At 37.1% G+C, this 22,059-nt stretch overlaps 1 protein-coding gene across 3 annotated transcripts in view; it reads left to right on the plus strand.

The window, feature by feature from the left end:
- The window catches only part of FHIP2A (FHF complex subunit HOOK interacting protein 2A), a 31,662-nt gene extending 11,579 nt beyond the window's left edge, over positions 1-20,083 (plus strand). For all 3 annotated transcript variants that reach the window (XM_055346348.1, XM_055346350.1, XM_055346349.1), the window contains 14 exons: positions 1,467-1,571; positions 2,033-2,155; positions 7,264-7,557; positions 7,746-7,942; positions 8,964-9,078; positions 9,584-9,660; positions 9,764-9,956; positions 10,144-10,313; positions 10,648-10,791; positions 11,656-11,746; positions 13,775-13,918; positions 18,824-18,964; positions 19,321-19,424; positions 19,526-20,083. In XM_055346348.1, coding sequence (XP_055202323.1) covers positions 1,467-1,571; positions 2,033-2,155; positions 7,264-7,557; positions 7,746-7,942; positions 8,964-9,078; positions 9,584-9,660; positions 9,764-9,956; positions 10,144-10,313; positions 10,648-10,791; positions 11,656-11,746; positions 13,775-13,918; positions 18,824-18,964; positions 19,321-19,424; positions 19,526-19,631 — 2,004 coding nt within the window. In that variant the 3' untranslated portion in view covers positions 19,632-20,083. The remainder of the gene's footprint in view (positions 1-1,466; positions 1,572-2,032; positions 2,156-7,263; positions 7,558-7,745; positions 7,943-8,963; positions 9,079-9,583; positions 9,661-9,763; positions 9,957-10,143; positions 10,314-10,647; positions 10,792-11,655; positions 11,747-13,774; positions 13,919-18,823; positions 18,965-19,320; positions 19,425-19,525) is intronic.
- Positions 20,084-22,059: the final 1,976 nt, after the last annotated feature.

Raw genomic sequence — 22,059 nt, forward strand, 5'->3', positions numbered from 1 at the left:
GTTATTCTGACATTATCTCTACTGAGTGCAGCCACGTTAAGTTTTGAGGCCTCGTGAATCTTGGGAACTCTTTGCAAAACTGATATTTATGATATGAAAAATATGCCACAGGAAACTTTCAGATTACTTATAAAGGCGAGTTTCAAAGCCTGTGGGAGTGCAAGGGAAGGGGAAGAACTTTGTGGTGCCTGGCTTTGTCACTAATGTACTATGATCTACAAAGTCCCTTTGCTTAATCTGCTTTCTCTTTGGATCAAATAGGTGATCACCAAGGGCCTCCTCCAAATCTCAAAATCTGAGATTCTGTTCTGTGAATTCCTATAATTTACATGAAAATAAAACTGGAAAAAAAAATCAACATGTTTAAACACCAGATAGAGTTATGAATAGTGGTATTATGGACAGTTTCCTCTTAACTAAGTCTTTAATACTTCCAATTCATTTTAAGTTAAATTGATGCAATTTATATTTTTGAGGCAGGACATCCACTCCCCTGTCCTGTGAAGAGAGGGACAGTACAACACTAAGTTGAATTGATTAATTGCTCTTTGAGTGAAAGTTAATAATTGTACCACTAGCAAATTAATTTTGATACTGGTGATTGTTTAATATTATTGTTTTATCTGAATAATGTAGAGGATCTGCTATCTAAAAAAATATTACTGTACATGAGATTATCGTTTATACCATTTCCGGATAGCATGTCTATGATGATGCTGTGAAAATGCTCATTTTGTGACTGTATTTTAATTGCAAGGCAGTATAAGCAGCTTAGTGATAGAACACATAGCCTTGTTAGTTTGTGCTCTGTTAACCCACTATATAAGTAATCATCAGGTTTACCTAGTTTTCAGTAAAGATTTAAAGCAGCTGGCATGTTACAAAAACTTCTTTATTAAATATTCATTGTTTATAGTAATCGTAATGTAAATAATTTTGCAACTAATGCAAAACAGCATTGTTAGAATAAATCTCAGCATTTTATACCAGAGGATTCCCTTTACTTACATATACATGTTAGAAGGTTTTGTTTACTCCTCCATCTCTGTAATGGAAAGTTATCGATTACCTGTTGTTAGTGGAGGTAACAAGACTCTGCCTCTGTTTTAGCCCATGGAGTTAACCATAGTAGTTTCATGTTATCCTAGCATTTAGAATACAAACAGCTTGATGTTGCTGGAACCAAACTCTGATTTCAGCAGTGTGCTATTACCATGCTGTGTGTCATTACATCAGCCTGTGGCTCCATAAGCGGTATTATAATCCCAGATATAATTTTATTTCTAGAATACCAGTCATTAATATTTGATTGTGAATTTTATTCTGAAAGACTGATTAATTGGCTGATGGCCTTGACATTTGAGGTTCAGCAAATACATTCACGTTCCTGTTCTTTAAGCTTTTGAGTAAGTGTGTTTGTATCATCTGTTCTCTTCTTGTTTGCTTTTCCTTTTTTATGTGCCCAGTGTCCTCCAGGAATGAAACAGCAGGTTTTGGTGTTCTACACTAAACTCCTGGGAAGAATCCAACAGCCGCTGCTTCCACACATTAATGTCCACAGGCCAGTGCAGGTATTTTTGTTCCCCGTACAAAAAATTATTTGGTTTGATTTCTTTTAGTATATAAATAATTTTAAGTGATCTTTCTAAGAGTTAAAATAAAGGAAATTATTCTAAAAATAACATGTAAATTAGCAAATACTTGAGTTTTTTGTATGCATGACTTTGTATTTTATACTCTATATATCTTTGTCTTAAAACTTGAAACATTAGTTTTTCCTTTAATTTATCTCTATGATATCTCAAGGAGTTTATTGTGTACTTATTAATTTTTTAGGGTAACGTATTGAAAAACTTGTTACTAGTAAGTCTCTCTTGTAATGGATGATTATAAATAGTGCTCTGTCTGAAAAATGCAAGGTATATTTGCATTATTTGAAAATAGTAAATACTCATAAGGCAAGCAGATGGCTACTACAATATGTGTAAAAAGTAACTTAAGCTTGAAAAACATTTTTAAAATTTTTTAACAGAAATTAATTCGACTCTGTGGTGAAGTCCTTGCAACACCTACAGAAAACGAAGAAATCCAGTTTCTCTGTATCGTGTGTGCAAAGCTGAAACAAAATCCCTACTTGGTTAATTTTTTTCTGGAGGTATGATACTCTTCTTGTCAACCTTCGAAGCATGCTTGTATTAAAATTATTTTAAGAATCGGGGATCCCTGGGTGGCGCAGCGGTTTGGCGCCTGCCTTTGGCCCAGGGCGCGATCCTGGAGACCCAGGATCGAATCCCACATCCGGCTTCCGGTGCATGGAGCCTGCTTCTCCCTCTGCCTGTGTCTCTGCCTCTCTCTCTGTGACTATTATAAATAAATAAAAATTCAAAAAAAAAATAAAATTATTTTAAGAATCGAATTCTATAAAGAATATTAGAAGGAATTACATTTTATGGGTGTCATAGGGCTTGTTTTACTTCCTAGAATTATTTTTCATTGATGATCCCTGTTTTAACTTGAAGTCTTCTGAGGAAGACATTTTCAGAGAAAGTAGTTGAGCTGGATACACAGGGCAGTACACAGCCTGGACAAATACAGAGTCGAAGTTTAGCAGGGGTGCAGTGTGAAGGGGAAAATCAAGGAGGGCAAAGTCACGGGAGCTTATGAGCTATCATGTTTTCAGCCAGGTTTGCTCTAGTGTGGAGCGTGGATAATCTGGCCTGGGATAGGTGGGGGTGGTGTGTGCGGATTTGGCTGGATGTGCAAAATCACAAGTTACCTCTCCATAGCAGTTGCGATCACTCTAGTATCCTGTACTGTATTTTCTTAGCCATAGTCACTGGATCATACTTTATGTTACACCAATTGATATTTTGGGTTTTATTTCCAGTTTTAAATCAGAAAATACTTTGTGTACTTTCTTCTATCATTCACCTCTTTTTTTTCCTCAGTGAAGTCATTTAGAAATATAGTAGAAAAATTAATTTTGTTTTTTTAGTTCTTTTTTATATCTTTTTGTCGTCTTTCTTTTTTCCCCTAGGTTAGGTGTAAGTGACGTACACTGCAGTTTTCTCTTTCTGGAGTATGGTTCTCTGAGTTTAACAAACCCACAGTTGTGTAGCTACCACCACCATCAAGCAACACAGCAGTTCCGCACCCCTCCTGCAGTCCCCTTCTCACTCCGTGCCCGTCCCCAGCAATCACTGATATGCTCCTGTCACAGGTTTCCTCTTTTACAGAAAGTCACAAAATGTCACCAGCCTTTGAGATTTAACGAGTTTGGTCCTTGATACTGTTGAGTAGTGTCCCATTGCATGAACATGTCACAGTTGTTTATTCGTCCATCCGTTGAGGGAGTTGTGGTTGTTTCCAGTTTGAGACAATTATGAATTGCCTCACATTCACACCCAGTTTTTTTGTGTGGTTTTAGATTTCCACTTCACTTGGGTAAATGCCTAAGGGTAGAGTTGCTGAATGCTGTGCCAAGTGTATAGTTTTTTTCATAAGAACCTGCCATACTGTTTTACCCCAATGGGTTTATCATTTTGCATCCTACCAACAGCATATGAGAATTCCCATTGTTTCACATCCTTGTCAGAGTGAGTGTTGTCAGGGTTTTGTTTTGCTTTGTTTTTAAAAATTTTAACCGTTGTAGTAGATGGGTTTGTTTTCTGATTCACTTTATTAAATAAGTCACCCAAGATCCTCTTCTACATGCTTACTGAAGATGGGTAAGCAGCCAAGCTGCACAGTGGCATGCTTGTAAGTTTCTAGGTAGTGATACGAATTTTGAATGCCAGGTTTTCATGATGTACCTCGTATTTTGAAGGTATACTTCAAATTAGCTGGAATAAACTTATGATTTCAGATTTTAAGGGTTTATTAATTAGGGTGGTATTAATCCTCTTGGTTTTTGATATAAGTATATCAAATATCTCAATCTAGCTAAGTCTGGGATTTTTCTTCTCAAAGGTCACTTACTAAAGTTTTTTTAGCTGACCTTAGTTATTTTCAGTGAGTGGATTTTTGCCCAAGCTTATGCTTTAAGGACTTTTTCTCAGAATGTCTAAAACCCGTTCCTAAGTACACAGCCATAGATCAGAAGCAGAGAACATGTGTGAGCGTATGTGTGTTGATGGTGAGATGTACTTTGTTTACCTGTCTTCAGGGAAGCATTTATGTTCAGACCTTGCTTACAGAGAACACTCTTCAGAATCAGTGGCATGTCTGCTATAATACACCCATTTTAAAGCATGTACTTCTCTACAGCCTGAGGTGATAGGCATCTCTGTTTTCTCAAGACTATTCATAAGCTTTTGATGTGTTTATTTCAGTCTCCCTGGCATTAGAGTTATTGAAATGTGTTTTATTTTCTCCTGCTGCTCAGTAAGCTCCTTGAGGACAAGGACTTGTCTCATTCATCTTTGGGTTCCCACAGCTTCTCTAGTGTCCAGTATAATGTATAATAACTGCCTAATTAATAATGAATGAATCTTTAGAGAAATGCAGCTATTTTACTGATAAGTATAGAGAGTAACAAAAGTACTTCGTAGTCCTCAGGCATGTATCCCCTGAAATCTAATCTCTCTTTTCATGTATATCAGCTACTATGTGCATCTGCTATGGTTTAAGTGCCCAAGGTAAATGAGTTAGGAACAGTTTTTGCCCTAAAGGAATTTATAGTCTGGTGACAAGGCTATATAACCTGAGGTAGAGTAAGGTGAGTATCATAAGAAGGGTACAAAGTAAATGTGAATGTGCCTTAAGTCTTCCTAGGATGAAGGGATTACATCTGCTCTAGGTTGTTGGGAAAGACGTCATGGAAGAGATTATCTTTGATATGAACCCTGACAGATGTTCAGATAACAATGGGTGAACATAAGTAAGGGAATGAAGATATAGAAGTTTGTGGTGTGTTCATGAAACAGTGTAATTAGGATATGTGATAAGAAAAGGGCCTGGAGAGATTGACTAGGAAGGGTCAAAGGCTTTGAATGACAGCATGAGGAATTTGAACATACTTGAAGTCACTGGGGAGTCATTGAAGATTTTTGAGAAGGGTTGTTATTACATGATGGTGTGTATGCCTTCAGTTAAACTGGTGGCGGCATCTTGCCCCGTGGATTCCTTTGAGAGTAAAAAGAAGAGCAGAAGAAACCAGCTTGGAGGCTGAGGTAGTAACCCCAACAAGGACTATAAGTTGGAAGCACTGGGATGGAATGAAGTGAATATATTCAAGAGACGTCAGAGGTAGATTCTGTATGGGCTTGTGCAGGAAGCAAGAGAAAAGATGATGAGTGCTTGAATTTTTGAACTAGTAAGGCTGTTGCAAACAGAAAGAAGGGAGCTCCAAGGGAGCTTATTTTGAGGGGCATAGAGTAATTATGGTTCTGGGTGTTTTGAGTCCTCCTGGTATCCTAGTAGAGATAATTGGCAGGTATTTGGTCTTGCAAATCTGTGATTTAGGAAAGAAGTCTGGGTTCAAGAGATTTGGAGGTTATGTGTATAAATGTGCAGGGGCTATCATTAAATCCCTAATAGGAGTAGAAAGGGAACAGTTTCAATTAAGAATCAAAGTGTGGGGGATCCCTGGGTGTCTCAGCGGTTTAGCACCTGCCTTTGGCCCAGGACGCGATCCTGGAGTCCCGGGATCGAGTCCCGCATCGGGCTCCCGGCATGGAGCCTGCTTCTCCCTCTACCTACCTGTGTCTCTCCCTCTCTCTCTCTCTCTGTCTATCATGAATAAATAAATAAAATCTAAAAAAAAAAAAAAAAAGAATCAAAGTGTGAGAGAAGATAGCACTTCCTCATCACCTAGAGAGCATTTTTAAAAATGCAGATTCCATCACGGTGTTGTATACCTGAAATCAATATAACGTTGTCAAGAATACTTCAGTAATATAAGTAATAAATTAAAATGCAGATTCCTTGGCTCCACCTCCAGATATTCTCATTCAGGAGGTCTGGGTGGGACCTAGGAATCTGCATTTTCTCAAGCTCTACAGAAGACCATGACACCAACAGTCTTGAGTCACACTTTGAGAAATACTCATCTAATGAGTGCTATTCTAATATTATTCTTCCCTTTGCTATTCTTATCTGAGATACCATTTCCAACAATCTTACTAGTATTTTAGATGGAATCAAGTGTTTTGTATTCATAAGGACTGTGATATGCAACTGATTTTGTAGGAAATTGGAGAGTTGTTTGGAGGATTCATGGAGTTCTACAAAGTTGTTTTAACGTGCTGTGGGCTCAGTTTCTCAAGAAGATTGGTCTAACTGTAATAAAATGATTTATAATAAGTATACTATAACTTTGGAAATAGAACTTTGAATTCAGTCAGCATTGAATTCACCTCTGTGATGGGTGAAACACGGTGAGATGGCCCCTTAGGAGAAGCTGGTTCATGATGACTTCTAACCTGTGTGCATGATTTGGTTTTTGCTCTTAGGTTCAAATGGAAAGCAAAACACTTTTTCCCTAAAACTAATGATTTGCTTTGGTTAAGATTCCTTTTTTTTTTTTTTAAGATTTTATTTATTTGAGAGAGGGAGAGTTCATACGAGTAGGAGGAGGGAGAGGGAGAAGGTGACTCCCTGCTGAGCAGGGAGCCCAACATGGGGCTCGATCCCAGGACCCCACTATCATGACCTGAGCCAAAGGTAGACGCTTAACCAACTGAGCTACCCAGGCACCCTTTCTCCTCATATTTATGTATGTGTTGGGGAAGTGAGGCCAACATTTCAAGTAAATCTTTCTTTTCTCATCAAGAACACTTAAGAAAAAGGTCCTGAGAGTAATGAGGTTTTTTTTTTTTTTTTAAAGTAAAGCAGAGGTACAAGGGGGAAAACAGAAAAATCATCTAAGGAAATTCATCTTAGAAGAATCAACATCAAGGCTATATATTTTCTATAGAGCCTTGTGATGAGAAAACAATTAATTCCCATTGAAACTTCCTGATTCTTTTTTTTCTTCACTAACATCAGTTGTTTTTAGCAGTAGTCACGTAGTTATCACTAGTGTTGTTCATCGCTTATGGTCATGGTAAACCATTTTGTACTTAGCAGAAAGAGTGTTATAAATTCCTGGGCAATTTTAAAATATCTAAAGCACAGCTTGTTGAAGTCTGAGTATTTTCATTTGTTGTAACACTTTTATCTATTGCTACATTGAATGTGAATTATAGAAAAACAGATAAAAATATGATTTCTGTTTTATAAGTCTTCTAGTGTGAATCTTGCAGAACATGTATTCTTTTTCAGAATAAGTTGAAATCATTGGCTTCCAAAGGCACACCAGATGTAATTTCAGAAGACTCATTGAAAGGTCAAGATTGCTTGTCAACAGACACAGGACAGTCCTGTCAGCCAGAGGAACTGTCTGGTGCCATGAGGCTGGAGCACACAGAGTTGGAAGACGAGCCTCCTCAGCAGATAGATGACCTGTCCACCAGCTTAGATAATCTTGCTGTCACCTCACTGCCAGAGGCCACAGTTGTTCGTCCAAACCAGGATTACAACTTAGTGAATTCCTTGTTAAATCTCACGAGAAGTCCTGTGAGTCTTCCTTACTCTTACCCCCTAACCTGATCACAGTTACGTATATTTGAAATAGGAAAAAAAAAAAAAAAGTCTATTCTTATTTTTGTGTAAAACATTAGATCTTTTTCAGTTGAATTTTTTCCCAAACAACTTGACACGCAGCTAATTCAAGAATTGAAGGGGTGTGTGTTTTCTCCCCTCAGGATGGCCGAATAGCTGTGAAGGCCTGTGAAGGCTTGATGTTGTTAGTAAGCTTGCCAGAGCCTGCAGCTGCCAAATGCCTCACGCAGAGCACTTGTTTGTGCGAACTGCTGACAGACAGACTCGCTTCCCTGTACAAGGCCCTACCTCAGTCGGTGGACCCGTTAGATATCGAAACAGTGGAAGCAATTAACTGGGGGTAAGAACTATCATTTGTGTTTTCCTGTAGGAGCGGTTTCTTACACCTATACTTTTAAATTCATCTATTTTGCAGTGATATAAACCTGTCGTGGAAAATGTGACATTGCTTGTGATCATTAAATGGGATTATTTTCTGAGGCTTGTTTTAAATTTGTTACTAGTCAGGAATGAATTGATATGGGAACAATCCAGCTGTTACAGAGTTAAGTTATTTTTCCATTATAGTGGTCGGATAAGACCTAATTACATGAAAACCAATGACTTTTATTTATTCATTTATTTATTTTGATTCCTGAAAGAAGGAACATCCTTTTAGAAACGTCCTGCAGCCTCTCGGGCAGTTTCATGTTTTGTGGCTCGTGTTTATGGACTCTCCCCTCCTACCTTATGCTTCTACCCTCCCAATCCACGTTTTGGGGCTCCCCATAATTCTCATAGGAAAATATTATTATTGCAGAGCATTTATGAGTTTATAAGCAGCATGAGGAAAAGTACCCCAAATCCCATCATTTTAGTATAATAACCTGTCATAATTTTTCTGTGTATTTTACTTGTCTCTTTCTATCTGATACTCTGCAGCATCTGTGGGGCAGATCCATAGGTTCCCTTTACTACTGTATCGTGTTTTACGGTGGGAGGAGAAGCAGCCCACTTGTTTTCCTTTTGCACGCCCTCCTAGCACCTGAGAACCTCCAACATTTCATTCCCACGACTTGGTCAAATTTATGGGGGAGCACAAGGAACTGCCATGTGGTTTTCCCTCTGCAGATGGCATTCTGCATTAGTCTTTATCTTCCCCCTTAATGAGTGAAAGTTATTTACAACTTTCATTTAAGAGGTTTTCTCTTATCCATGGCTTTCTTTTATATGACCTGCTTCTAATAGTCATCCAGCATGGGCTGTGTACATGTGTCTAACTGCATAAGTTCATTCACGGGCATTCATTGTTTCATATGCACTGAATTGAATTAATTCTCTGGGATATCTTCGGACTAAGTATTTCTTCCCACACCTTACAGCTTGGACTCATATAGTCATAAAGAAGATGCTTCAGCATTTCCAGGAAAACGAGCCTTAATTTCATTTCTTTCCTGGTTTGATTATTGTGATCAACTCATAAAGGAAGCACAAAAGGTTTGGTTTTTTTGTTTCTGTTACTTATTGATAATTTTAAAATATAAATGTCTATTAAGTAAAACTTCCTCAGTTTATATCCCCAAATAGATCTTAATTGTTTTAGGATGATAGTACAATAAACACAACTAAATAAAATTTAAAAGTGTGTGTGTGGGGGGTGTGTATGTGTATGTTACAACTCTGTAATAAATCCCAGTTCAAGTTCTGCCCTATATTTCTTTAAGTATTACAATAGAAAGCTCCTTGAGGTGACATTGGCCTCCCTCCATTTACTATAAGGCGATTGGGATAATATTTTTGTCCTTTTCATCTTGTTCTTGGAAATTTAGATGAAATATAAATGACCCCGTAGCTAACATCTAGTCCAGGCTTATATGCCATCAGCAAGATGGTCAACAGGCAAATTTGTGTTTCCCCATTAATTCAGATGGACAGCAGTGTTACAGGTTAATCTCTCTTTTCCATTAAAGAGAAAGATAATGCTGCTCCTTATGCATTCTAGACTGCTGCTGTGGCTCTTGCCAGAGCCGTTCATGAAAGATTCTTTATTGGAGTTATGGAACCTCAGTTGATGCAAACGTGAGTGGCCTTTTTCCTTAAAAAAAAAAAAAAAAAAAAAAAAACCCAAATTGCTACTCAGTGTTATTTTCCCCACTAATAATTACCTGTTTGTTATGCCCAGTTCTGAGATGGGTATTCTGACATCAACCGCTCTGCTCCATCGCATTGTTCGGCAAGTAACCTCTGACGTTTTGCTGCAAGAAATGGTATTTTTTATCCTTGGAGAACAGAGGGAACCGGAAACTCTGGCAGATATTAGTAGACACCCTTTAAGACACAGGTTAATAGAGCATTGTGATCACATATCTGATGAGGTAAGCTATGTAAGATTTAGAGTTGGTCTTAGATTCTTGGAAATACTGTTGGAATGTCCTTGTGATGTCTTGAATACAGCTTCTTCCTTCACGTGGCTTGAAAATCTAAATCATGACTTATAGGATGGCAAGAAGAATCGTTTATGCAGAGATGTTTTTCAGTTACCCTTTATCATTTTGGTTTCAGATAAGCATAATGACATTAAGAATGTTTGAACATCTTTTACAAAAACCCAATGAACACATTCTTTACAACTTGGTCCTAAGAAATCTCGAAGAAAGAAATTATACGGAATATAAACCTGTGTGTCCAGAAGATAAAGATGTGGTGGAGAACGGATTGATAGCAGGAGCTGTGTAAGTTCCCACCCAACTCTGCAAGCTTAGCATTTTCTCTCTCCTCCTCTACCTAATTCATAAAGAAATGCTTCTAACGGTTCACAAGATCTTTGAAAATTAAGTTTAGATGCCGTGGTATCACCATCCCTTTAAATCACAAGTGGTATTCATTAAACAGAACAAAATCAATATATTCTTGAGTAAGATTTTATGTTAAATTCCCTATAAAATGTAATTCTTTTTTTAATAGCAAAATTATGTTATGTTTTCTAAGAATATGGCAGAGAATCTGCTGGTTTAGAAAATGTGATAAAATGTTGTCTTTTTTTATACGTGATTAAATTAAACGTAGAGATCTAGAAGAAGACCCGTTATTTACTGACATTTCACCGGATAACACTCTGTCAAATCAAGAGTGGCTTAGTTCTTCACCCCCTGCTACTCCAGAGCACCCCAAAAATGATGGGAAAACTGAAGTCCATAAAATTGTAAATAGGTGAGTTGCTGTATAAATTTGATTTACATCTCTTCTTGTTTTTATAACCTGTAATAGCTCTGTTCTTAGATTGTTACGGAGATATATAGTGAATTCAGTCTTCCCTTCTTTAGTCTAAAGATTATATCAGCTTTTTGTCATGTTTATGTAGCAAGTGACAGCCTAGGGGCAATAATCCATAGCAAAAGAGGAAAGCTCTACTTAACATAGAAACAAAAACGAGTAATAGTGGTTAAATAAACCTTCAGAGTGCCCTGCTTTTTTTTAATATAAATAATTTTAAGTCATTCCCAGTTGGAGCCACATGGAAAATGTCCACTTTGACAACTTGTCCGTCTTGGACATGTACTCACGTTTGTGAAGTGTAGGGCCATTCCTTTTTGATTTTGTGGTTTTACTTTTTTTTTTTTTTTTAAGTACTCTTTCTCAGGAAATGTTCTCTTTCTTCTTTCGTGGTGCTACCATGATTTGCCTGGTTCTGGCAGGTGACTTTACAGAAATTGCATGCGGCCCACGATGCAAGATTAGGGTGCATAAAAATCTCCAGTTTAATTACGTAAAACCAGTTTCTTGAAATTAACAGATACTGTGGCAGTATGTCATTATGCTGTAACATGAGTCCTCTTAGGCTTACTTCTACTTTGAGTGGAATGAGTGATTTTTAAATAAAACCTTTAAGATATGAGAGAGTAATCGGTAAAACTGATTCAAAATTAAGTACTTAAGAATGGATCATTTTATTTTTTAAGTTTCCATTTGCAGCCATACTTTGCTAAACTGAATATATCGCTCGATAATTTAAGATACATAGATACTGAATTGTAGGAATATTTATGTTATTTATTGTGGCTTTTTTCATTTAAGTTTTCTCTGTCTGGTACCCGATGAAGCAAAATCATCCTACCATGTTGAGGGCACTGGATATGACACCTACCTCCGAGATGCTCATAGGCAGGTAAGTGAAGTGGCTAATTTTTGGAAATGTACTCTAATGAGTGCACGTGCATGCTTTGTCCCAATTGCCCACAGTCATTTCTCCAAAGGTTTCCCTTTCTCTGCAGGACCTGAACTCCTTCTTGCCACTTTAACTTTGGGCAGGTGACCTAACTTTGCCTTTTACTTTCTCTGTCTCAAGACTTCTCTGTTCCCTTTTCCACCTCTTTTCTCACCTGAACAGTTATTTACAAGGACCCCATGCCCTGTCTCCTGTGCTGGAGTTTTCTACCTCCCTGAAAGGACTCTCTGAAAGGTCTTCTCTGAAGTGTTAAACTAAGTAGCCTTCCCTCGGTCTTCTTTCCTCTCTCTAGCATTTTACAGAACTCCCAATTTTGAAATGTTTCAAGTCAGAAAGATGCATATTTAATTTTCATTTAAATCTTTGAGATTGAAGTGTGCTATTCTATCTAATTAATTTGCATATGCCTATAGCCAGAATGCAAGTCCAGATGACTGCATGAGTGAGTAGAGTAATTGTGTAGCTAGTGCCTTCAGGGACAAGAGGGTGAAGGCAGGACAAGTGGTACCCATGTCAGTATTATCTACTGGATTTTTAAACTGCATTTATTCTTTCTGTAAAGTTTCATTTCCATTTTCTACAAATGTACTTACTGTAGATTCAGAAATATTAGAAAACAAGAGGGATAAAAAACTTTAAAACTATTACTTTCTAGGTGAGAATTTCAGACGGTATTAATGGAAAACTTATTAAATGTTAGGGTGTGGTTTAGGATAGAAAAAGTCTATCAAAAGCCAAATTGTTTAAAACTCACAAAATAACTGAAGAAGCTGGCTTTTTTTTTTTTTTAAGAAGCTGGCTTTTTGATTGTTTTAAGTATGTTTCTCTTTTAAAAGTTGAAGTTAGGGGATCCCTGGGTGGCGCAGCGGTTTAGCGCCTGCCTTTGGCCCGGGGCGCGGTCCTGGAGACCCGGGATCGAATCCCACGTCGGGCTCCCGGTGCATGAAGCCTGCTTCTCCCTCTGCCTGTGTCTCTGCCTCTCTCTCTCTCTCTCTCTCTCTCTCTCTCTCTGTGCGCGACTATCATAAATAAAAAAATATATATATTAAAAAAAAAAGTTGAAGTTAGTACTTTGTGGGAGAATATGTCTTGTTTTAATTTCAGGTAATTTCCAAACTAGAGAGGTCAGAGTAATGTTGCTTTATTGAATAAGGGGAATCTGAAAAGGGAAAGGCTGGGGTTAAAAACTGTGCTCTAAATTTCTTTTGTTTAAATTCAAGTAAATTATATATCAGGGAACACTTTTCAAATTTATTTTTGTTATATGAGATCTTCTTGTACTCATCTAAGTCATATTGTTTAAAGCTGTGTAGTGAAGGACCAGTTCCTTACTATTTCCAATCTGTTACAGACTGACACTTGGGTAAAGTATAATAAAAATGAATTACTAGAAAGATGAAGAGAAAAATACACAAAATACCAGCCCTGATTATTTTATGAGATTCAACAGACATAAAATTTACTCAGCTAAATGCAGTGTAAAGGATTCTAGATGCTTACTCAGGTTTGTGCTCCTCTCACGGTGAGGGTAGCAAACCACCTGCAGAGCATACTCTAGGCCACCAGGTTTGTCCCGGGACAGGACGGCATAGGAGAGCCAGACCTGCCTGCTTGGACAATGCACCTCTGTTCATCTATTTGCATGCAATGTTTTCAAATAGATTTGAAAATATGGTTAGGACTTACTTTGCATCCCTAAATCTGTGATGAAAGTAAGTAGAGTTAAATTCCTCTAAAGGAAAACACATGCCCATTTTTTCAACAGCATATGTTGGTTTTGGTGATTATAAGCTTACCTGTGCCTCTGGTCAGCATGTTACCTGAGCCCCTCCCTCTGCTACGGGTGCCTCCCACGGAACAAACACTCGACCCTCAGTCGGATTCTTATATGCCTAATAGAGGGATTTCTATTTAATCTCAGTTTGTTTCGGTTGGTTCTCCTTTGACTATGTGAATGCTTTTCCCTAGTTCCAGGACTACTGTGCTATCTGCTTAAGATGGGAGTGGCCTGGGTCTCCAAAAGCATTGGAAAAGTGCAATTTAGAAGCTACTTTCTTTGAAGGTCATTTTTTGAAAGTTTTATTTGACAGAATGGGAAGAATTCTTGATCAGGTAATAATAAGCTTTAAAATATGAATTTTCATGTTATTTTGTTACCATTCACCATGGGTTCATCTCAAATCTTAGTTTATATCTTTAATAAAGTAGCCGTGTTCTCTTAGTTTTTCCACTAGATGACTTTTTCATTAAAGCTTGATTGCCAATGAATGGTGCATTTCTGATGCATTCATTATGTTCAAAGAGCCTTTATTTGGCCTGACGACTGTTATAGAATTATATATTTTACTTCTCATTGTAGACTATTGTCCTAATAGCCTTCACATGTTTTGGAGGTGATTGGAATGCTTTCCTTTTATAACTTAGAAAGCCTTTTTTTTTTTCAAGTTAGTACAGTTATTACAGATACAGATTGAGTCAACCTTGTAAAGTTCAATTCAAAGGACCTTAAATGTCATTTCAAATTGAATCCTGAACACTCCAGTCTCATTAAAATTACAGAACAATATTAGATGAATCTGCTTCTTCAGACAAAGAAGTTACGAATGATACCATTTTCATAAGGGGGAGGTGAAATGTAAAAAGTGAATTTACTTATTCCAAGGTAGATAAAAGCACCATCAGCTGGTATGTTGCTGTGTGTGTGTCTCTCTGACTGTCAGGAGAAATGAATTTGGGATTACAGAATCCGTCCCTCCCTCCCTCCCTCCTTGACAAATGAACAAAGTGACGAATAGAGCTTTGAAATGCTTTCCACCCTGGGATATACACTTGAAGTAAAACCACCTGGCATAATACTTGCCTTGACATAGAAATTGTCTTAACCAATTTGGAATTAATTTAAAATTGTATATTAAAGTACTTGTTCTTTTTTTTTTAGCATTTTGTTAAATATTTATGTGAGCATAGGGAGTTATAAAAGAAATATACTCCATAAGCAGGCTGTCCTCAATAACCAGGAAGCCAAATAAAGAAATTATAATTTAAGAAGTATTTTACCGGGTTAGACTTCAGTCAGTACTGTGATAGTAATCAGTAAAGAGAGAAAGTCCTTTTTTCTTTTAACCTCTTAAAAGCAAGCGCTGTGTTTCTCGTGTTTGCTTGGTTGGTTGTTAAATCCGGCTCTTGCAGCCGTTATGCTATAAACGTCATGGCTGTGTCAGCCCCCTGGGTAGCAGGGCTCATCAGTTCACTGTGTTCTTTGTGCTGGTTTGCTAAGCCTCATTTGGATCTTGGGTATTTTTTTCCTTTAGTTTGTGGAGTGCTGACAATAAAAGCATACTTGGAAGCAGATACCCTGAAATGCTTTTAAGTTCTTTTTATTTCAGGCAGATAGCACATCACAGTGCAGAGCTGATTCATCCACGCTGTCTCAGCCATTCTTCTGTAACCCGGAGTCAGTGACAGGCAAGACAGACTTCTGGGCATATTTTGTCAGTGAGGGATCCCCACTCCAATTAATGCAACTCGCAGCTAGTTTGCTACAGCCACAGCCTCAAACCTTTGGTCTTTAAAAACCTTTGATTTTCCAAGCCTTTTTTTGGTCAGAACATTATGTAGTCAGATCTCAAAGATAATCATGAGTCCTGGTGTGCTAATAAGCATGCTTGGTTTAGTTTCATTTACTTTCTTTCCTAAATGTTTTTTTGCTGAGGATAATGTTTGCTTATAGTTTCTTAGTATAGAAATAGGGTTCAAAAAAAAAAAAAAAACGGTTCAAGGGGGATCCCTGGGTGGCTCGCGGTTTAGCACCTGCCTTCGGCCCAGGGCATAATCCTGGACTCCCAGGATCGAGTCCCACATCGGGCTCCCTGCATGGAGCCTGCTTCTCCCTCTGCCTGTGTCTATGCCTCTCTCTGTGTGTCTCTTATGAAAAAATAAAATCTTTTTTTTTTTAATTTTTTTTTATTTATTTATGATAGAGAGAGAGAGAGAGGCAGAGACATAGGCAGAGGGAGAAGCAGGCTCCATGCACCGGGAGCCCGACATGGGATTCGATCCCGGGTCTCCAGGATCGCGCCCTGGGCCAAAGGCAGGCGCCAAACCGCTGCGCCACCCAGGGATCCCCAAAAAATAAAATCTTTAAAAAAAAGAAAAAAGAAATAGGATTCAGGGAACCAGCCTGGAATTAAACATTTACTCCGGATGATTAGTGAAGGTAGCTAGTTTCCTGCGTGCATAATTGAGAAATTATGTCTTGAGTATTCATATTATTGTGTTGTCACAAAGTTAATTTTTCTAAAATACCCTATAACACAAACATTTAGTAGTATTTGTGATGATTTTATAAAGATGGTAAGATGCTGAGGTTCATAAGCAGAATATAAACAACACTAGGAAAAATGTAGGGAGATTCAGCTGCTTCTCTCTGCCCTGACAGAGAAGAGGGCAGTCTTGGGCAACTATGCCACTGGTCACATTTTCTTTTTGTCAAGGTGAACCTGACATTACTTGCCATAACCTCCTACTTAGTTTTGCTTCTAAGAATTAAGTGAAGAAAGCAATTTTAGATACCTTAAAAAATGCAAAATCTTGATAAGTACAGGATTTTTTTGAAATTTCAGAGGCTATCATATTAAATTTTGATTTAATATGACTAAATCATATTATTTTGGCTATCTGTAAATTTAGCTTTTTAGTAGAAGATTGAGACTGAGTTTACTGGTGACATCAGGATGCTTTTTCTTTTTTTGTCATTAGTATGCTTTTAAGTCAGAGTTTATTGTCCTAAAATTCAGGCCTAATATTTAGTGTGAGCTCAAAGATGGGCGAAGCCTATTTGACACATAAAAAAATCTGGTTAGCTTTCATTTCAGGTGAATACTGTATGTAAAGTAGAAAATAAAGAGATCCAGAATAATAGATATACTTAACTGTTAACCCAAGAAAGAGTTACTCATATTGAAGAAAAAAGGCCAGCTTATTTTAAATTTATTACCAGGGATGCCTGGATGTCTCAGAGGTTGAGCGTTTGCCTTTGGCTTAGGACTTGATCCCGGAGTCCTGGGATGGAGTCCTGCATCAGGCTCCCTGCATGGAGCCTGCTCCTTTCTCTGCCTATGTCTCTCTCTCTCTCTCTCTCTCTATCTCTGTCTCTCATGAATAAATAAATAAAATCTTTAAAAATAAATAAAGTTATTACCATTATGAAATGGAGACCATTTCAGAGGTAGGACAGTTTCTGTGTAGCTGAGATTTGTTTTCCTTTTCACATTAAATATAATCTGAGTCACCCTCAAACTCCTCAAACAACCAAGGACATAGATTCTTGTTCAAATAAAGCTAAAAACCAAAGTAACACCCTATAAAGAAAATACCAAGTTTAAGTGGCAGCGTATATCCTTGCTGAAAGCCAAATTCTGTTGACTTATTTAAGCTCCTATAAATGGTAGAATTTAGTGACCTAAAAATCTGAACTACCAGAAATAGTCACATATAAAACTGTACTGAAGTTGTATTTTAAGTGATTTTGTTCACATGCTTTGCCAAATACATTCTTCTTAAAGATTTTTCAAACGTTTCCTTTGTGCCTAAAATACAACCTAATGTGAATTCATTGTTTGTTAAGAATTGAGTCCTAGAGGCTATGTTCTGTTGCACATATTATCAAATTGGAGAATATGCTCTTCAAATTATCCTCCTATAGGAATAGTATCTCCTTTCATTTATCTTGCCGGAGGCTCAATTGTGAATAAGAGTGCCTTAGGATAGTTTTTCTTCTTTTAGAAAATCTGTGTTCACGAATCTCGTGGTTTAAAAAAAAAAAAAAAAAAAAAAAGCTATAGTTGGACTTACAACGCAGAACTTGTGGTTCTTTTCATGTAACAGCACCTTTGCTGTCTTCTGGCACATGTGCTGTCCTCCGAATGCCAAATGTTCACTTCTTAATTGGTGTTCATTCTATCAAGGGCTTAGCAGCTGCTCAGCGAATGGAGTGAAGCAGGCAAAGCCTGTGGTTAACATTCACTCGTTCCAATTCCTTTTTCTCTCCTCCGGGCTCAGCACGTGTTCCTCACTCGCCCCCAGCCCTCCCACGGGAGTCAGTTTTGTCTCAGCCACTCAGTTTCCTTTGGCTGCTTAAAAGAAAACTGGAAGGAATGAGATTTCTGTTGAAAGCTCTAGGCACCGTAACAGCAACTGTTTTTGTACAGTTGTGCCTTTTGCTTTGATTTTGACGTGGTCTGTAAAGCATCTCCAAGTTGTTTTCTATGTGGGGTAAACAGATCAAAAATTTAAAAACCAGAATTCAAGTAAAATCATGTTGCTGCTACAAAGTTTTGTACATTACTACATACAAAAAAATGTGTGCGGGATTGTATCCAGATGTACAAGTGTTTGGGGAGAATTCATGCTCTAGCAGTAAATGAGATGATCCTTGTCTGTCACACCATTTTGAACCTTTTCACTCACTGGGAGGCACGTGGAGGTCATTTCTATCCCAAGTACTCTCCCTCTACTGAGAAGGTTCTGTAATGTGTAGCTTTATTTTATTATATACATGCTCTTGATGATTGACAGTAGCTGAATAAGAGGTGAAAAATACGATTTCTACGATTAGATGACTATATTTTAAAAGATCTTAATATCTTCCTTCTATCTTTGATCTTATATTCAATGTGCCCTTGGTGGGTTTTGATAATATCTTGAACACTTTCATTAATTAGAACAACCTGTGTAAAACAAACATTCTGACTATGTTATGTGTTTATGTTTTCTTTGTATCTATATGTGTGCTTTTTTTCTCCTAAGTTTTAGCATTGTGATATATGTACTTTGACTAAGATGGCAAGAGCCAACTTCATCATCAGTATTTTCATTGTAGAAGAGCATGTGGAGGGAGGAGTAAGATGAAATATTTTCCTTTCTTGCAAAGAGATAAATTGAAATGGTAAATGAAGTGCTCAGGTGTATACATCATAAATAATGTCAAATGTCTTTTTGTTTTTTGCCTCTCAATAGCCATATGATGTAAATTTACAAGTCACCTCCGTGTTATCTAGACTTTCTCTCTTTCCTCATCCACACATACACGAGTACCTTTTGGATCCTTATGTAAACCTTGCCTCTGGCTGTAGATCCCTCTTCTCCGTAATCGTCAGGGTGAGTTCTTAGTTTTGTTATATTCTCTAGGATTGATAACACCTGCGATAAACATGTCCACTAACATTACTTATCGTTGTACGCACTTACTGTTACATAATGGAAAATACTATGTGTATACCGTCAAGAAGTCATTATTTTACTATATCATGTGGAGGAAAAAAAGAAAAATTCATTCTTTTAAATGGTAACTTTTATATTTTAAGGAACATATATTAGTCCTTTGCCAAAGATGGTTATGCGAGTTGTAAAAGGTGACATTCTTCATTTAGAAATAGGAAATTGATTTTTTTTAAATCCTGAAAATCCCTCTGTAGTTGATAACAGGAATGCGGTTCCTTTTGTCTCTGATGCAGGTTGTTGGAGACCTTATGGTTCGAATCCAGCGTATTCCAGACTTTACTCCCAAGCTTCTGTTAGTCAGAAAGCGATTGCTTGGCTTGGAACCGGAAGGCCCTATGTAAGCCAGTGCTTTACATGTTTTTAATCTAAAAAGTTCACCAAAATTTGACAAAATGCTAATATCTTGAACTGACTTATTGGTTGCTTTCCTTTTACCAGTATTGACCACATCACATTGCTAGAGGGTGTGATCGTGTTGGAAGAGTTCTGTAAGGAGCTGGCGGCAATTGCATTTGTGAAATACCACACTTCCTCCACACCGTAAATAGCATCCTCCAAGTAGCTAAGGAAGCAAAACTGTAATGTACATTTCATCAAAAAAGACTCAGCTTCACCCAGCCGAGAGGATAAAAAGCCTTTTAAATGAAGTACTGCTATAAACTGGACAGGACCATTAACTCATGGAGTGAACATTCTCAGTAAAATGTTGTATAATGTTGTTTTCATTGGCTTTACCATAATGGTTCTATCTGTAACATTGCACGTCCTTGAATCCAGGATACAATCAAAGGAACTTCAGGAAATAAGCATTTCTAATCCCTGTGTGAAAAGCTGCAAAATTTCTGATGTCATGACTTTGATGATATTTCTGTTATTTTAATATCCTTTTAGGTAGCAAGGCATTTTGACATTCTCTGGGACTCAAATGCTTATATTCTTTTGGATTAATAAGTAGCAAAAAAAGAAAAAAAACATAATTTTATAACTTTTTAAGGTCAGGATTCTTATCAAACAAAATATGAAAAAACTGTAAATGGAAAAAATATAATTCAGAAACCATCAAATGAGATGAGTTAATAATAGAAGATAAAAATATGTAGAGCACCATTAACTTTCTTCAGCTTTTCTAAGAATAACAATTTAATATGATAAAGAAGTTCTTGATTAATATATATATTTTTTAAAGAAACATTCTTTTACTCTTTTGTGCACATAGCCATGTTAGTGATTGATTTTCACGTATGGGTCCCAGGATGTTTAAACTGTGTCATTTTTGCAACAATGTTGAATTTGTGCTCACCATTGGTAATGTTTGCTAAAATAGTATTTTTTTAAGCTAATGAACATATATTGGGTTGAGAACCTTTTTTTCCTTCTATCTGTCCCTTTCTGAAAGTTGCTTTCAAATATTGCTTTATAACTTGATTTCTTATTGAAATTCGTGGTAGTGTCTAGGCGAGGAACTGACTGCTAACTCTTGGGCAGCAATCAAAATGCCAGTGGCCTCCTCTGTGTTTACATATTTTTTTCATTTTGCTCAGTCTTTTGTTTTAAATGATTCTAAAGAGATTGAAAAAGAAAACCAGTCTGTCCTGTTTACACATTAAAGAATGTGGGTAAACTGGGTCTCCGTGAAGGACAGAGTGTGGTAGTTCACAAAGCTGTGCTGTGCACAGCACACTTCTACTTGATTTACAAAATGGTGTTTGCTAATCCACTTTCTATTCTTCCTTTAAGTGATGCTTGTCACTCAAATATTGCTTTTAAGCTTTCTTCTTCTTTCTTTCCTCCTCCACCTCCTCCTCCTTCTGTTGAAATATTAAGCAGCAGCACTATGCGCTTTATCTTTCCATTTACTGATACTTTAGGGAGCAGACTATCAGAATTTCCAGCTTGGAAGGAACTGTCGCTGCTCCTCATAATAAGTTGTTTTATGTAGCTTGTTTGCACATGTGCATCATGTGGCACGTGCACAGAAGCATGTTTTACACCTTCTAATTTTGTTGTATTTGTTTTTCCGATTTATTTTATAGTTAGTTTTGGCTATTTATTAAGAACAAAATATCAAAAAAATTATGAATATTCTTGGCTCTAGAATGCATACCAACATTAAGACTACATTTCTCATTTAACGCAAATCTTTGTTAGCTCAGTCTAAGCACATTCATTAAACAGAAAACAGAACGGGGAAAAAAGTGGGAGATGGTTTCTTTGTGGATGATTTTCTTCAAATGATTTTTAATAATGGGGAAGTGTTGCTCAGTTCTCTATTTATTGATCAGCCCATATAAGAAACACTGCAACATTTCCATTTTTAGACATAGTCGTGGTCTATTATGATGTAGGTTTATTTAAAAGAAGGCATGAAGAGATATTAGGTATTTCTTCATGTTTTTGTAGTGTTCAGTGGGTGTATTAGCAATATTACCTCTCAAGCCAAATACTATTTTATCCTTGATTTCACAATGGGACCTTATAGCTAATACATGACACCAAGCTCAGAAAAGCTTTAACTCTTACATTTTTGTGTATGTATGCTGCTTCTTAAAACATAATTATTTTCTTAAGTTATTGTAATGATTTTGATCTGTAGTCAACTAAAGCATGCAATATAAGTTCTCTTCTAAGTTTCTCTCTTTCTTCTTCCTTGTTTAGTTCAGACAGACCTTAGAGCTGCAGAAGTTCTCACAGTGAGTTGGATTTGTTAGTGAAACAATGTACTACATTCCTAGCCTTTTTCTTACTGTTTTTTTGGAAACTGAATATTTCTGTTACTCAGTACTTGTAAAGCAGTGACTCCAGTGCACTGTGGGGTGGAAAGTACTACCTTAGCTGATTGCCATAGCAAGTTCTGAGCTGAATTTTAGTCCTGCTTCACATCAATATAAATATGTATGCACATTTTTTTAACTTTCTAACAAGTATAATCTCTGACTTTATTTTTAATAATGAGCCACATTCTTTACTTGATA

This window comes from Nyctereutes procyonoides, unplaced genomic scaffold (genome assembly GCF_905146905.1).
Source record: "Nyctereutes procyonoides isolate TBG_1078 unplaced genomic scaffold, NYPRO_anot_genome, whole genome shotgun sequence".
Lineage (NCBI taxonomy): Eukaryota > Metazoa > Chordata > Mammalia > Carnivora > Canidae > Nyctereutes > Nyctereutes procyonoides.